At 37.8% G+C, this 16,197-nt stretch overlaps 3 protein-coding genes across 4 annotated transcripts in view; 2 read left to right on the plus strand and 1 right to left on the minus strand.

The window, feature by feature from the left end:
• Nucleotides 1-7,189, plus strand: part of LOC112136121 (phospholipid-transporting ATPase ID) — a 16,040-nt gene extending 8,851 nt beyond the window's left edge. For both annotated transcript variants that reach the window (XM_024257715.2, XM_036214552.1), the window contains exons 16-28: nucleotides 266-454; nucleotides 771-886; nucleotides 965-1,129; nucleotides 1,388-1,499; nucleotides 2,496-2,601; nucleotides 2,949-3,099; nucleotides 3,224-3,407; nucleotides 3,507-3,730; nucleotides 4,405-4,488; nucleotides 4,570-4,815; nucleotides 4,947-5,085; nucleotides 5,950-6,080; nucleotides 6,150-7,189. In XM_024257715.2, the coding sequence (XP_024113483.1) occupies nucleotides 266-454; nucleotides 771-886; nucleotides 965-1,129; nucleotides 1,388-1,499; nucleotides 2,496-2,601; nucleotides 2,949-3,099; nucleotides 3,224-3,407; nucleotides 3,507-3,730; nucleotides 4,405-4,488; nucleotides 4,570-4,815; nucleotides 4,947-5,085; nucleotides 5,950-6,080; nucleotides 6,150-6,410 (2,108 nt within the window). In that variant the 3' untranslated portion in view covers nucleotides 6,411-7,189. The remainder of the gene's footprint in view (nucleotides 1-265; nucleotides 455-770; nucleotides 887-964; nucleotides 1,130-1,387; nucleotides 1,500-2,495; nucleotides 2,602-2,948; nucleotides 3,100-3,223; nucleotides 3,408-3,506; nucleotides 3,731-4,404; nucleotides 4,489-4,569; nucleotides 4,816-4,946; nucleotides 5,086-5,949; nucleotides 6,081-6,149) is intronic.
• Nucleotides 7,190-11,731: 4,542 nt separating this feature from the next.
• stbd1 (starch binding domain 1) overlaps nucleotides 11,732-16,197 on the minus strand; it is a 5,429-nt gene continuing 963 nt past the window's right edge. Inside the window, exons 2-3 of the mRNA XM_024299723.2 lie at nucleotides 14,811-15,133; nucleotides 11,732-14,300 (exon numbers count right to left, since the gene is read on the minus strand). Coding sequence (XP_024155491.1) covers nucleotides 12,585-14,300; nucleotides 14,811-15,133 — 2,039 coding nt within the window. The 3' untranslated portion in view covers nucleotides 11,732-12,584. The remainder of the gene's footprint in view (nucleotides 14,301-14,810; nucleotides 15,134-16,197) is intronic.
• LOC112163361 (heat shock protein 30) overlaps nucleotides 16,022-16,197 on the plus strand; it is a 3,532-nt gene continuing 3,356 nt past the window's right edge. The window contains exon 1 of the mRNA XM_024299725.2: nucleotides 16,022-16,054. The gene's annotated coding sequence lies outside the window, so the exon portion shown is untranslated. The remainder of the gene's footprint in view (nucleotides 16,055-16,197) is intronic.

The following is a 16,197-nucleotide window of genomic DNA, read 5'->3' on the forward strand; positions in this document are numbered from 1 at the left end:
AAACCTAAAAGTGTTGCTTATGCAAATCCAAGTCCCTGATTGGTAAAAGTTCAGATGGTTTAACTTTCGAGGCACTTTCGATTTATACATACCTGTAAAGCCTGAAAAGTGACTTTAAAACTTGCATAGAGACATGTGAATGGAAGAGTTTTGAACAAAAGTGGCCTCTTGAACTCGCTTAGCGGAGGCCTGTGTGATTGTAGCATTAGACATTTGTTTTGCTTGATGAAGTAAAAAAATATGTATACTTGTTTTAATTTGACAGGGGAGCTCAACTACCAGGCTCAGTCTCCCGATGAGAGCGCTCTGGTGACGGCAGCGAGGAACTTCGGTTTTGTGTTCCGCTCTCGCACGCCAGAAACCATTACTGTCATGGAGATGGGCAGGAAAGTTGTATATGAACTCGTAGCAGTCCTGGACTTCAGCAACGTGCGGAAGAGGATGTCAGTGATAGGTGGGGGAAATCTAATAACAGATAAAATTAGTAATTGATGCAAAAAAAAACTGATTTAAAAACAAAACTGAATGGCATATTTAATTGCGAGATAATGGATAAACTTAATAACCGTGCTATTTAATCATATTAAATGTCAAATTTGTTCCTCATTGGTTTGAGTTTTATGTTTCATTGAGTCTTTGCATTCATTTAAAGACCTGGAAATGTATTAATTTTTGAATGCGAGCAGTTGTAAAAATCTGACTAAACTGTAGATTTGAATCTATTTTTCTGCATATTTTGTGACTTATATGTTTTCTTTTTCAACAAAAAGTGCGGAGCCCTGAGGGCAAGATCACCCTCTTCTGCAAAGGAGCAGACATGGTTATCTATGAGAGACTGCACCCCTCCAGTGACAAACTGATGGAAGTCACCACCAAACACCTCAATGTGAGACCTAAAACTGCATGATTTTTATTAATGCAATTTAAACATATTATAGTGTTTTCTTTACTCCAATTAAAACAGGAATATGCAGGGGACGGCCTCCGCACGCTGGTCCTGGCCTATAAGGATTTGGATGGGAGCTACTTGGAGGAGTGGAGGAAGAGACACCATGACGCCAGCATCGCAATGGAGGGAAGGGAGGAGAGACTGGATGAACTTTATGAAGAGATTGAAAAAGAGATGACTGTTAGTTCACCAGATAAACGTGTCTCTAAATCCAAACATTTGCTATGAATTCTCATCTGAAGTGCTCCTCTATTTGTGTGTCAATAGCTGCTCTCATATCTCCTGCTATTAGTCCATTTCCTTGACCTTTCTTCACTTGTTAGCTTCCTATTTTCTCCTATTTCAAAACGTACCCTTTTTTAACATTATGTCAGTAATCTTTCATTTAAATAAGCTTTAATGAATATTTAATTACCACCTGTCATATTTGGTTTCCAGCTGTTGGGTGCGACGGCTGTGGAGGACAAGTTACAAGATGGAGTTCCTCACACTATTGAGCAACTGGCCGAAGCGGATATTAAAATCTGGGTGTTGACTGGAGACAAACAAGGTTGGTGACATTCAGTTTGATATTTGGAGCTGGATGAAAGAATGTGACACATTTAAAGTTTTTAATAATGATCAGTTAAGCAAAGATGGATTCTAACCAAGACCTAAAGATACATTGACAGTGGTGCTAGAGAATCTGCAGGTGATTCAACCCTTCAGTCATTGTGGGTGTGTGTGAAGCATGGAGGCATTTGTTCATGTAATGATAGTTTAAATATATAATAAATAAATAACAATAATCACTAAAATAATGGAAAGTAGAAATGTGGTTTTGTACTGAGATGAGGAAACATTATTTTAGGGACCTGTCCACATCAGTGACTCCTCAATCAAGTTTACAGAATACGCCGCCACATGACCCCCCCAGATCCAAGCAAAAAGCCAGACCTGGGAGGTTCCACTTAATGTCTAAAATGTTGACTGACTCTTCATCATTAGGAGACACAGCAATGCAAAGTTGTGTATCATCAGCATAGCTGTTAAAACAAACGCCATGCCTCCTGATGACGTCCCCAAGTGGCAGCATATATAAATTAAGTAGTGGGCCTAAAATTGAACCTTGGGGGACCCCTGCAATTGAATACACCCTAAATGGTTTTAAAGACCTATTCCAACAAAAATGTATTTTTGTTATTTTTATGTTGTATCTTTCTCATGATGGAGGACATATGTAAAAAATGTATCCTTGAAATTGCATTTTTGAGCATTTCTTTATTTAAAACATTGTGTCTCAGGAGCATATGAAAGAATGCCTTTGGTAAATCTTGTAGCTGTAACAGAGAAGAAAACAACAGTTTTCTCGTGTTTGCATAAATAGGGCATGAAAAACCACTGGGATTGGTTTTAAAATAGATCAAAAGATGATTGAAGTGGGACTTTAATGATACATGTACCATAAAATAAAATAACAAGTGTGTTTGTTTTTAAAACTTGCCATTTAAATGTGCTTTTTTGTAAATGTGATTATTTTAACTGCGTATATCTTGTGTTCAAATAGAAACAGCGGAAAATATCGGCTATGCCTGCAACATGTTGAGGGAAGACATGAATGACGTTTTTGTTGTGTCAGCAAATACTGCTGAAGGAGTCCGAAAGGAGCTACAGTAAGTCACTCCAAAACCAGCGATTCCACAGACTATTGATGTTGCAGTTGATATTTATTGCTATTTTATCATGTAACTTATAATTTACCACCACAAAACCTTAATTTTTACATGGATTTGAATCCCTCTTTTTCAGTTGTTTACTGTATATCACTTAAAAAATGTCTATTTTTCACAGCAATAGCACATTTATGTTGAATACTCACGAATCTATCATTTTAATTAAAATAAATTACAAGTATTTTTATGTGGATGTCATCTTGACACTCAGTTATATTGCATTAAGTATATAGATGTTACTTTTTATCGCAAAACACAGTATAAATGACTTCTTTTTTTGGTTTCAGAGAAGCAAGAGAGAAAATGTGTCCACAAGCTGCAGCAAAGCCGTCTATGAGGAAATCTCGTGGCGGCCTCTTTTGGCTCAATAAGACCCAGTATTTGAAGGATGAAAAAGTGGATGGACAATACGGTTTGATTATCAACGGATCCAGCTTGGTACAAGTCCTTTTTAAAACCTAGAACTGCTTAGAAGAAAAAAAAAAGAAGAAGAAGAAGAATGAAAATAATATTCTACTGTTTCTAAACAATAAAAAGTATATCATACCTGTGTAATTTTCAGGCTTTTGCCTTGGAGGAGGATCTGGAGCTGGAGCTGCTGAGGACAGCATGCATGTGTCAGACAGTGATTTGCTGCAGGGTCACTCCTCTGCAAAAAGCTCAAGTGGTTAAAGTGGTCAAGAAATACAAGCAGGCTGTCACTCTGGCTATTGGAGATGGAGCCAACGATGTGAGCATGATCAAAAGTAAGCTAATCAAACTGCCAGTATACAAACTGCTTTGATTGAGAGGTCAAACCTATCTGACCTGTTTTGCATATTTATTCATTATTGTTTCTCTTCCAGCTGCTCACATCGGTGTGGGCATCAGTGGTCAGGAGGGGATGCAGGCAGTCCTCTCCAGCGATTTCTCCTTTGCTCAGTTCCGTTACCTCCAGCGCCTCCTGCTGGTGCACGGTCGCTGGTCTTACCTCCGCATGTCCAAGTTCCTCAGATACTTTTTTCTCAAGAACTTCACCTTCACCTTTGTGCACTTCTGGTACGCGTTCTTTTGTGGCTACTCTGCACAGGTACGTGACAGGAACCAAAAGGAATACTGCAAATACACACTGCAACATTTCTGCTTATGTTTTACTGTATTTTGCAAGAACTTAATTTTTATTATGCATTTTTTATTGTATAGCACAAATAAATACATAAGGATTCATAAAAAGAGAGTCAAGTACAGTGCAGGGAGAGGCAAAAAACCCAAATGACTTATTCAAGGCCTCCACCCAATAGAATCAAACATATAAAATATATATGTGTCATGTATACAGTCCAAACATGTATATAGATAAAAGTGGGAATACCCATATTATTAGTTTACAAGTCAAATTCATATCAGGAAACACAAATATACCATCTATAGAATAACACTACTGGGGTAAAAGTGAGAAACATTTTTAGACAGTTTGACCCATGAACAAACATGTACATTTTAGTACAGAGAATATTCCAACAAATATAAGGAAAGTTCAATGCGAAACAGAATTGAAATGCTTTTTAAACATATTTTACAACACTTTTTACAGTGCACAATTATTTTTTTTAGAGTTCATTAATTTATTTCTATCTAAAAAAAAAAATCACAAAAGTAAAGCCTCAGAAATGTTCCTCATCTACAAGTGTCAGATAGAAAAGAAGAAGACAAAATCTATGAATTGCAGTGAGTATTTAACAGGTGTTGATGTTGTGTTTGTAGCCGGTGTATGACGACTGGTTCAGTACTTGCTACAACCTGGTCTACACAGCACTTCCTGTCCTTGCCTTGAGCCTCTTTGATCAGGTATTCAAAAATATCCACAAGCAAAAGTTTTTTTCTGTTTTTTCCGTCGTCATTTCATCCTCTTCTTCTCCGTCGGTGCAGGATGTTAACGGCCGCTGGAGCTTTTATTATCCTAAGCTCTACATTCCCGGCCAGCAGAACATGTACTTCAACAAAAAGTCTTTTCTGCTCTGTATGATGCAAAGCTGCTACAACTCCCTGGTCCTGTTCTTCGTCCCGTATGGGGCCTTGCACGACACAGTCCGACAGGACGGGAGAGACATTACAGACTATCAGACTTTTGCTCTTTTGCTACAGACCTGTCTGATCATTGTGGTGAATACACAGGTGAGACACAATAGAAGCACTTAATCATTTGACCTGATTTTGAAACATATATAACTTAGGGACAAATGTCTAGCTTGTATTTTGAACAGGTATTTCCATTAGTATAAACGATCCATATTTGTGTTTTTCAGATGTTTCTGGATACCTGGTACTGGACAGGAATAAACCACTTTTTTTTGTGGGGCAGCATGGCTGCCTACTTCGCTCTAACCTTCACCTTGAGTAGTAACGGCTTGTTTTTTATCTTTCCCACCATGTTTCAGTTCCTTGGTGAGTCGAAAACATGCTGCCTGGTTGGATAACGTGAGCAAAAGCAATTAGAACAATTCCAACTAGAAAAGCTGTAGAACTGGAGACAAAAATCATTTTTTTATTCACACAGAAAAACACATATTTCGAATCATAATGAATTTGAAAAAAAAATATTGCGCACTTTCATTTATTTTTATAGCTCTTTTTTTAAACTTACCTATTCCTATGAATTCAGGATTTGCCTGACCTGTGTTAATCAGTAGTCCCTGAACGCACCAGGAAGTTCACCAATTTCAGTCACTGTATAGATGCAGAAAGTAAACCAGCTCCTCCATTGACTTGTCTTGATTTAAAATTTAACATGACTAATACATAAAGTTCTTAGCTCTGAAAATGTTGGTTAAAGCAAATATAACAGTGTATTAAGGTTTGGCTGTTTCTTTCTTTTTTTTTGACATCTTTCTCATAGTTTTGACTTTTTTGTCTCAAAATTTTTGGTCTTTTTTTTACAAAACATTGTTACATTGTTACAAACAAATTACCCCTTAGAATAGAGTTGTTTGGACAGTTTCAGGTGAAAATAGAAGATGATGTCAAACCAGCAAAATGGATATCAAGCATTACTGCAAAAAAAGAAAAAAACGTTTTAAAGCTAAATTATTAGATCACATTTTAAGGTAAAAAAAAACTGAAAAAAGGCCCAGATTACTAAAACTGAAAATCAAAAATCCTGTTTTCCATAAACTTAACATTTTTATGTATCTTTCCCATGTTTTTAAAAATGCAAGAATAAAATAAAATATTTGTGTTTTAGTAGTATTATCGCTAATAATGACTTTACGACAACATTATTTCTTTTTGACTATAATTTTTTTGTTTCAGGCACAGGAAGAAACTCTTTGAACCAGCCAAACACGTGGCTGATCATATTCCTGGCGTGTCTCCTGTGCATTCTACCTGTTGTGGCTCTACGCTTCATTTTCCTACAAACTTCCCCAACAATCAATGACAAGGCAAGAAAGACACAAACCACGATGACCTCATGTGCATAGCCCTAACTCTTCTCCCTCTCTCTCTTCAAGGTGAGATACAAGATGCGAAGAGACGAAGTGCCCGCCATTTCTCCACGCCGCCCAGCTACCAGGCGGGTCAGCACCCGCTCAAGCTACGCCTTCTCCCATTCCCAGGGATACGGTGATCTGGTAACTTCCCAAAAGTTCCTGGGGAAGAAAACCCCAAGGCGACCTCTCCTTTTTGGCCAAAAAGAACACCCCCTCGGGGAAAATCAGCCACAGCTGTTTCGCACCATAACCGAGGAGTCGGAGGAGCAACAAAGTCCTTAGTTTAGACTAAAAATGTCACCCAAGATTTCAGCTTTAAAATGTTTTTTATGACGTTTTTTGCATTAGAGGTGTATTTTTTGATCATACCAGTTTTTAAATAACATCAACTTTCATACAATTAGTTGTAAAATAAACAGCAATTTTCCCATTATGTTTGTAATGTTAAGTGAAGAGACATAAATTAAGGGTTAGAAGTATTCCTGCAAAGTCTTCAGATCCCATCTGCTGCATCAACTGGTGTTAAAGTGGCCACTTTCAAAGAAAAGTCTATGCAAACAATGATTTTTAATCATCTGAATGATTTGCAAATGGTTTTATTTAATTTTATGAGTATTTTCTTCTTTTAAATTATGTAATCTTGATTAAAAAATATATATTTTTGATATCTGATTTTCTTCTCACTGGAGCCTTTTACAGGCTTCAAGAAAGTTATTAATTCAAGTCTTAATTTATCTTTGTGTTGCCTGTTCTGTTAATATTTACAGTATTTACAAAAGTTTTTAAAGTTTTATTGGTGTCTGCGTATGTTTAAGTTATCTTTGTTCATAAGATGTACAGCTGCTCCTGAAGATCCAAACTAATCTGCTGCTACAACAATCAAAATAGATGTGTTTCCATGACACATATGCGCAAAACTTGATTGAAATTCTAGAAATGCCAAAAAACACAATTTTGCAATTGCAATTTCCTGTGATGCTGTGGGACCTCTTGTGGAACCTGCCATGTAGTTCCTAAGGCAGCCAGTTCCATTTCAGTTTTGTGAAATATTTGAATTTTGTGATTCAACAACTGTATTAAGTCCCACATCATTTCAGACGTTTCAAGTCATGCTCTGCAGCTCCGGTATAGAAACCCCGCCCACCTTTGAATGTGTAACTCTCCCAGTGACTCCTCTTCCCACAGCCCGTCGGACTTTTAGTATCCAGACATTCGTTCAGTTATAGTTTGATTTGAATGAGATACAGCAGATTCTGAAGATGGATGGACACAAATCTGCGTAACTGAAGCAAAAACAATAAAATGTAAGCAATTAACTTTTGGAAGACCAAGTGAATCGAAGTGTACCAAGTTAAAACAAAAAAATAAAACAGATCATTTGCATAGTAAAATCATAAGATTAGAATTTGTGCAACTTTTAGGTAAAGCGTTTGCCAGCTCAACATATTGGCCTGCAGCCCTGCAGGGGTGGAAGTGAAGAAATTTGAGGTTACATAATGATAATGATAGTTTGGCCTTAAATCCCTATTTTTGACAGTGAGATTAGCTTAACGTACAGTCATGATGAGTTTTCAATAATGGAGAGTGAAAAGAGCAATTGATGCCAGTTTAATGGCCCCCAGTAAAAATCTAGCAGCACCCCTGCTCATGCATACCCTTCAGCGTCGCTCATGGACAAGAACAGAGGTTAATTTGGGGGGGTTCTGCCACTGCAGTGTTCTCTGCTAGAGCAGATCTCACTGATGCAGGCCATCCCAGCATGGCAGAAGTCCAGAAGAGCTTTTAATCAGTTTCCTGTTCCTCAAGAAAGAATCCTGTCATTTAATTATGCAGAACACAAAAAACAGTGATATATAGAAAAAAATAAAAATAAAATCATTTTACTTTGAGAAGATTTTTTGTTAAACTGATCTCAGAAGTCTAACTAAGCCCCGCCCCCACTCTGCCTCCCACTCCACTCACCGCCTTTTCACACGACAGCAGTGTCAGCACTCTTGAGTCTTCTTTGAAGGTCAGCCATGATCCCACAGTATGGAATAGGAATGGGGACTGTTGGGTTGTATTAATAGCCTCCATGACTAACACACTAAAGATAATGTATTTATAGCTGTCTCACCAATTTTCCTCCAAAAATCTTAATTACAGTCCAGAATATGTTACACATTTGCGTTGTTTTAAGGTTTATAAATCTAGAAGATGCTACAGTCTTTAAATCCATGATGACATCTGTGACAGGAAAAGCTATAAAAAAATAATGGAAGCAATAAAATGAATCGTAAGGAAATCCTAAATGCAGAGTGACACACATGGCAGCAGAAACTGGGAGCCCCTGATAGGATTACACATCCCACAAGGCCAGAGTTCAGGTGAAAGGAATAGCCTGGTTTCACTGACTGGCCCATGTAAGAAGAGACGACCAGCTGAACTTCAAGAGGAGAATTTCATCCAAGACGCTCCAACTTGGACACAGAACGTGTTATTGCCTTTACTAGGCAACAGAGTTCTGTTGAGACTGAAGTGGGGGTGGAAACGTGGAGCTCCAGTGTTGCCTGGAGGTCTGCAGACAAGAATAGCAAACCGGTTAGAGCTGGGTGGGCGAACTACGGCCCGGTGCCACATGCATCCCGGTGAACTATTTAATCTGGCCAGCCAAACTATAATAAATTATATGGATAATCCAAATTATTGTTTTATTTCCCCTGTGTTTCAAGTATCTGCCTATTGATGGTGCAATATAGAAACGCGAACTCCGTCTGGGTCAGAGGTCAGAAACCTTTAACAGTAAAAGCCATTTGGGTTTGTTTTCTACTGATCAAAGCCAAGAAGGAGCCGTAAAGTCTTATTTTAGTCTTTAAGAAATTTGGATTTGCATTCTTTTAAAAATAATAAATGATTTTTTTTAGGTTAACTCCTGGTTAGACATGCTAGTCTTGACTGAAAATGCTTATTATTTAAAACACATTTTTGAGTTTTTATTTCCAAATGAGGATTTATTTTTTTCTTCCTTCTCTGAAGGACTCCCTTCAGAGTGGTTAGTCAATTTAAAATGTTAACCTCTGACCCCTAATAATTGAAAATTTTCAAATGTAAATTTAAATTAAATTCAATTACTAATATCCAAATAAAAAAATACACTTTTAAATTAAAAACATATTAAATTTAAAAAATTTACATTTTTAAATTTAATTTTTTTAAATTTGATGCCAAGAACTTTAAGTTTATTATGGTGGCCCTGAAGTCCAGATGACACCAAAAACATATTAAAGATAGCGACAATCAAAAAAAGAAAAAAATATTTACTTTTTTTGTATTTTTAGATATTAAACCAAAATTCCAGAAACCATAACACAATACAAAAAAATCAAAATGAAATGTTAAAAAAAATGAAACAATACGAAACGGTAGTGAGGTAGGAGACATCATTCATAAATGACATTTGTTCATCATTTTAACTGATAGTTTGGTATGAAATGACATTGCTTTGGATTTTTATTTTGTTTCTTTTTTCTTTGGAATTGTGTTTTTTCTGAAACTTTCCTTGAGTGGTTTGTTAGTGGGATTGGCACTTCAGGGCCACCGTAAAATCCATTTGCTAAACAAATAATCCCAAAACGAACCCTGACGCTCTTGTGTAAACATCAGTATCAGATCGTTTTTGAGCAACAGTAGAATGTGTCTTTCTGAGGAGATATTGGCCTCAGGATATGGGAAAGTCCATTTAAGAAATCCAAATTCAGAAAGACCAAAGATGTGTGCAGAGTGACAGATGAAACAATGAGTGAAATGGAGGAAGAAAATGTTGGGATTGTATCAAAACAAGGGAGAACTCTAACTTTTCACAGAAGGGTTCACAGTGGTAATAGTGTACACTGCATGATTGCACCAAAAAGTTTTGCATAAAATCTAACAGTTGACTCTTTTTAAGTCATCACAAAAAGACCCAACATTCGGAAAAATGAACTTTTTGGCCAATCCAAATTTCCTACTGTGGCTATTCTAGTAGAAATAGACCAAATGTTCACCAAATTCATGTTCCTAGTCTTTTATTAAAGTTCGTTGAACCTTGAGGTTTTGAAAAATCACGTGACTCCTACATGGACTGCTCTATTGACCCAGTCTGAAGAGGGTCGAACGACTGAGGACACGTTTGATTGATTCATGTTTGGGTCAATATCCAGAACAAGGGTCAAGAAACGGGAGCAGATTGTAATCGCCACAATGTAGAATCAGTACCACAAGAGATTTACTTTACATTTGTTTGTAAAGCGTCTCAATCTAACAATTCTGCTCTGCTTTTGTAAATGCTTTTTGAGCTAGTAATTATTGTGCCAAACCCAGGTTGATACTCAACTGAAAGTTCCGTTCTGATCGTCTTTTGATCCATTTTAGAATCAGTGATTTTTTTTAAAATTATGATTATGCCATTTTTAACCTAAAACCACATAATTTTCTAGGATGTAGTTTGTGCTGAGCGGCACTAGTTCATGGTTGTAGGTACGACCATCAACCTAGAGCAAGCCCACCCTCACTTCCCATCATCCATCTGTTAACACACTCTCCCGGTAGCCCACAGCCCCTCATAAACCTAAAACTACATTTATATATTGTCTTTGTTTTGCATTTTTGACTCTCAAACATACTTATTCTGTTGCTCTTTTGAACGATTATAGTTACTAGCAAGTGTATAAATGTATCGTTTTTTTGTTTGAAATAAACTAAACTGGTGCAACAAAAATGTCAACCAATACTGGAGCAGTTTGGAGCCAGATTTCAGCTCAAACAAGTAGAATAAAGACGTTCATAGATCTAGTAGTCTACAAGTGGATGCATCAAAATGGAGTGGGGCCGGGAGCTTGCGGCCTGCTTCTATAGCTTGTACGTCACAGTAGTTCTGCCACAAACTATTATTTTAATAGTCGACTAATCACAGATTATTTTTTCCGATTAGTCGACTAATCGAGTCACGTGTTAAGTGGATGTAAACCATACATCTTAACCATCATTAGCTTTAAACTGAGTAAAAATAAAGACAGTCAAGATGACAGTTTACTAAACTTAATGAATAAAGCAGCTTCTTTCCTTCATTAGCTTCTGGTATTAAAACAAGATATCAAATGAAGTAAAAAACAAGGTAACCATTTTTCACTAAAGATAAAGTTTTGATTACACCAACTAAAATATCAAAACAAAGTGAATTTTTTTGGTGCTGAGCTCACAACTTTTAACACCAGAGTGAATCTTGAACAAACCAGATTAAAACAGTTTATTAGCCCTCTCTTATGAAAGGTTTTCACCTGGAGTAACTTTGTAAAGTCCTCTCAAGTACAATTTTGTCAACTTTTTGACAGGAAGAGAGATTTTCTGTGACCTCCAGTGAGAGGTTGGCACAAATATGTCTGCTAATGAGGCTCTCCTGGCATGAGCAGCTTCGGAGCCAGCTGGAATCAGAACGAGGCCACAGCTTTGTCCTTCGCTCAGACAGAAGCATCTGGCTATGGATTCACATTTTAATTCTGAAGTTCAGCACCTCAAAAAAGGTTCGAGTCCATTACAACAATTCACCCAAATATACACTGCCGATCGCAAAAAGTTATAAGCAACAATTCCTGCAATTATTGAAACATTACTTTATTTGAATTTTTTTTTAGAACATTAAATCACAATTAGTTCTACAGACCATACAGCTCGCTATAATTGTAAAGATGGAAGTTAGACACTTAAATCACACAGAATTATCGTTAAAAGGCACCTTTGTAGAATGACAGGACAGTCCAGCGTGCAGGTCATTAAGAAGAAAGCAGCGCTCACAGTATTAGTTGTAAACAAAGCACCTGAAGTAAAAACAGTACACAGAATTATTGCTTCAATTATTGCTTAAAAGGGGGTAAGTATGTGCATTTATCCTCATACTGACCATCTAGAGCACAAAAATTATTGAAAATATATTAGGTGTATTTTGGACAATTTTGATGCAAAACTAAAAAAAAAAAAGGACCCTTTTTGTAACACTTCTCCATCTATCATAGAATATATTTGTGAGTTTTAAAATACATTATATATTTAAATATTACTCTATAGGAAATTTCACATAAGTTCTGGCATAGCTGAATAACATTAGTATCACATTTTTAGGATTAAGAGTTATTTGTAAGATTTAATCTTAAAATTTGAAATGTGACAATTGTTAGAATAATTAGGAAAAAATAAATTAGATACTCTAGAGATTAGTTTTTTTTAAATGTTGCATGAAAAAGAATCAAAATTTAAGACATGTATTCACAAATTTTGCTGAAGTTGGGAAATAAATGTAATCTATATTGTGACAAATTAACTACTAATCATCTTTTTCTTGAAAGAACATACAAATTCCTTAGTACCTGGTCCAGTATGTAATGCCAAAGCTTATTGCACATACTTCTATTTCTGCAAGACTTTTTTTTCCCTTGGAATCAGCTTTTACAGGATACCCCACCACTTATGCACGAGCAGGTCATCTCCGGAGCCCGTTTCCAACAGGCGGTTGCCGCACTCCTCCCAACGGCACACCTCTCCTTTATCCACCACCACGAACTTCCACTCCACATGGCTCTCTGCGGGCAGGCTGACCACTGTGGCCCAGTGCCCATCCTTGGTTTTTTCTAGCGGAACGAAGCCTTTCCAGTTCCCCAGCTCCTGCTGGTTTCCTGTGATGGCCACTTTCTGGAACGGCGACTGGGTAACATAGTGGATGTGGAAGCTCACGTGGACATCCTGGGACATTGGCTGGACTGCAGCGACCTTTTTGCCCTTCTCTACGCTTTCGTCAGTGTTCACTTTGTCGGGTGGTGTCTCCACTTCGGATGAAGAGTACCTGTGGTCCACAGTAGGAACAGGAGGGCTTACCCAGGGATGAGCTTCATTACCATCCGTCATCCACTCATTAGTGTCCATAGTCGCCTCCATGATGCTAATTTCAGTCTTTCCATCGTCTCCAGTTTTCTCTCCATTTTCACTTTCAGTTGCAACAACGGCACCTGGTTTCAACTCATTTGTGAACTGGTCCATCCCATTTTGCTCCTCACAGTTCGTAGAAAGCGTGGTCTGGTCCTTAATGTGCTGCGGAGACAAACAAGCCCCAAGCGAGTTGCTAGCATCTAACCTAATCCCTCCCGGAGCTTTATCATTATCAAGGAATTTGTTTTGAGTGTCGGTCTGCGCTCCGAAGTCTGGATACAGATCAGTTACTGACAGAGTCACGCCTTCAGTCGGTGGGTCGTAGTCGGCCTCTAGCAAGTCCGGGCTGACGGTCATGCTGGAAATGCCGCTCTCCTCCCCGGCACCAGGTGACCATGTCAGCTCGCTCTTGTCAAACCCAATTGGACAGACATCGTCAGCATTAATGTTGGGGGACAGAACAGGCCCAGCATTAGGGAGATCTGCATTGGGCGTTTGTTCCTCAAAGGAATCCACAGAGCGACCCATTTCTGAAGATGTCACAGGCACAGCTTCCTCTGGGACGTTACAGGATGAAGGAACCCAACGGTCCTCACTTGGGTCATCCTTGCCCTCAATCTCATCTCCTTGGGTTTCTTTAGCGCCCATCAGAGGAACAGATTCAGTGTCCTTGCACCAACGTTCACCTCCAACTTCCCTTTCCAGTTGGCTCACACTGTTGATAGGGTCCACGACACAGGAGTCCTGTAGATCAGGAGGTTGCGACGAAAGTGGAGGCCCTGGTGCCACGCTTGAGTGGTTTTGTTCGTCAGAAAGAGCCAGAATCTCTTCAATGTCTTCCTCTAGACCACATTCAAGGCCAGTTTTTGTTTGCTGGGGGCTGATGTCGAGCACTTCTGCAGCAGCATCATCATTCAGATGAGCCTCATCCTCAATGACTTTTCCAATTGAAAATTCTGAGGGCGCCAGCTGCTCAAACTTTCCTAGGGACTCGTTTCTTAGTTCTTCTGCATTACACTCGACCTCTGCACCTTTGACAGAGTTGATTTGATCAGCGTCAATGGTCGGCTCTTCCAAACCCCTCCCTCTGCTTGCTTTGGTTTTATGCTTCTTTTTATCAGTTTCTTGACTGATTTCAACGTCGTGAGAGAAACCTGAACTCAGCCACTGAACTTTTTCCTTACTGGTTTTCACAGTGGAGACGTTCTCCATGATCTCATCTTCCTGCGGTTCTAGCACCTGGAAACGAGACAAAATGATATTTGTTCAATTTTGGCATACAATACCTTTTAAAAAAAAAATAAAATAAAATAAAAATAAAAAAAAGCAATACAACACGTGTACCCACACTGTTGCAGATTATTCATGTTTTTAAAACATTTGTCAGCAGAAGAGGACAAACTAAGAATTGTATGTGGAATTGAAGAAAATGTTCATATTAACCCCTTGATGCATGTGTTCAAACCATTACTGCTCTAAACTTAGCATTTACAGAAACATGAGAATGTATTTTTCAATCACTGGAAGTAAATTCAATAAATGGAGCAAACATTTAACTTTTAGCATACCAAAATCAAATTTTAACAATGAGGTCATCTACCATTTTCATATCAAGAAATAAAAACAAAGTTTAACTGAACAGTAGAAAATTTTGGGATAAAAATTGCATTTCTAAAATTAAGATCCTGTGATTCTATTGTTTTTTTGGCAGCAACATTTAATAGTAAGTGTAAAGTAGATTTCACTCACTTCATTTTGATCCTGATGATGCTCTCCAATCGCAGGTTTTGATTGGCTGGGATGCTTTTTGGAATCGTAGTCACAATTGGGCTCTTCCTTTTCTGCCATCATCCCGTCATATTTCAGAGCCTCATCAGAATCTTGTGGGCGTGGCTCCGTCATGCTCCCAGAGTCCTGTGCCAGGGTCGTGATGGGCGCCTCAGCATGACCAGAGATTTTCTCAGTAGGGCGGGGAGGCGAAGCTCGCTTTTCAACAACAGCGCGGCGATTCCGCATGCTGCTTTGAGGCGGATCGGCCTCCTCATGAATCGACAGGTCTTCTGTGCCTTCATCTATAGAGAACAGATAAAGGAGCACACGTTCAGCATAAAATCAAGTCCAGTTTTAAACAAAACCCAACTCTTGCTCAGCTGCTTCAGCATGTATTTCTTTGAGTTTATTATTCTAAGTGTTAAACCAGCATTTTTTTTTTCAGTTTTGATTATTTTAAGCCACTGATTTTTGCTCAACTTCAAAGAAAGAAACCCCTTACAGTCTCAGGAAAGACACCATTTTTGGCAAACTACAAAGACTCGTCAGGTTAGGATAACATTTACAAAAATGAAGTATTTCTAAATGTAAAGATTGTATTAAAAACTTGCAAATGTAAAACGTGTTAGAGCTCAAACAAGGAAGTTTCCATCATTACAAAAATAAATGAAAAAAGTAAACTGGCTGAAGCAATTCAAGTCATTGGTCTCCATTTTCCAGCTGTACTCATGGATCAAGTGATTCCAATTTTTTGCCAACATTAAAAACAAAAACATATTTTTAATGCTTTTTGCACATAGTTTGATCAAATTTAAATTCCCTTTACAAACGCACTGATCTACATCTTCCACTCCCATTTGAAAAATGTAACCAATGGATGGTCAGGCTACAATTTAGATTTAATTTCAAGCAGAAAAAGTTCTCTTTTTGATAGAAGAGTTTGTTATAGTAAAAACCTAATAAAAAGGGTTTCCTGTAAAAGTTTCCCATGCAAAAGAGCAAACTGTGACCTCGATAACTGACCCAAATTATCACCATGGAAAAAAAGAAAAAAAGAAAGTTTATATTGGATGTCGGTGCTGTACTGACCTGTCAATGATTGACAGCTGTGATCAATTTTAGGAGAGAATTAAAGAAATCTTCCAACTAAAGAGACTATTTGCTTCAGAGCAGCTGTAATCAGCTCCATACTTATACAAGGCTGTGTGGTAAACCTGAACAAGGTATGAAACGCTTTTAATTAGGATTAGATTTTACTGGAATAATAATAAAAAGTTTAAATGCAACAGGAATTAACTTTAAGAGTAAAAGCAAAAACCAGAAATGTATAGTGGGGGAAAAAAAAAACATTTTAATGATATGAAAT

Source organism: Oryzias melastigma, linkage group LG12 (genome assembly GCF_002922805.2).
Source record: "Oryzias melastigma strain HK-1 linkage group LG12, ASM292280v2, whole genome shotgun sequence".
Lineage (NCBI taxonomy): Eukaryota > Metazoa > Chordata > Actinopteri > Beloniformes > Adrianichthyidae > Oryzias > Oryzias melastigma.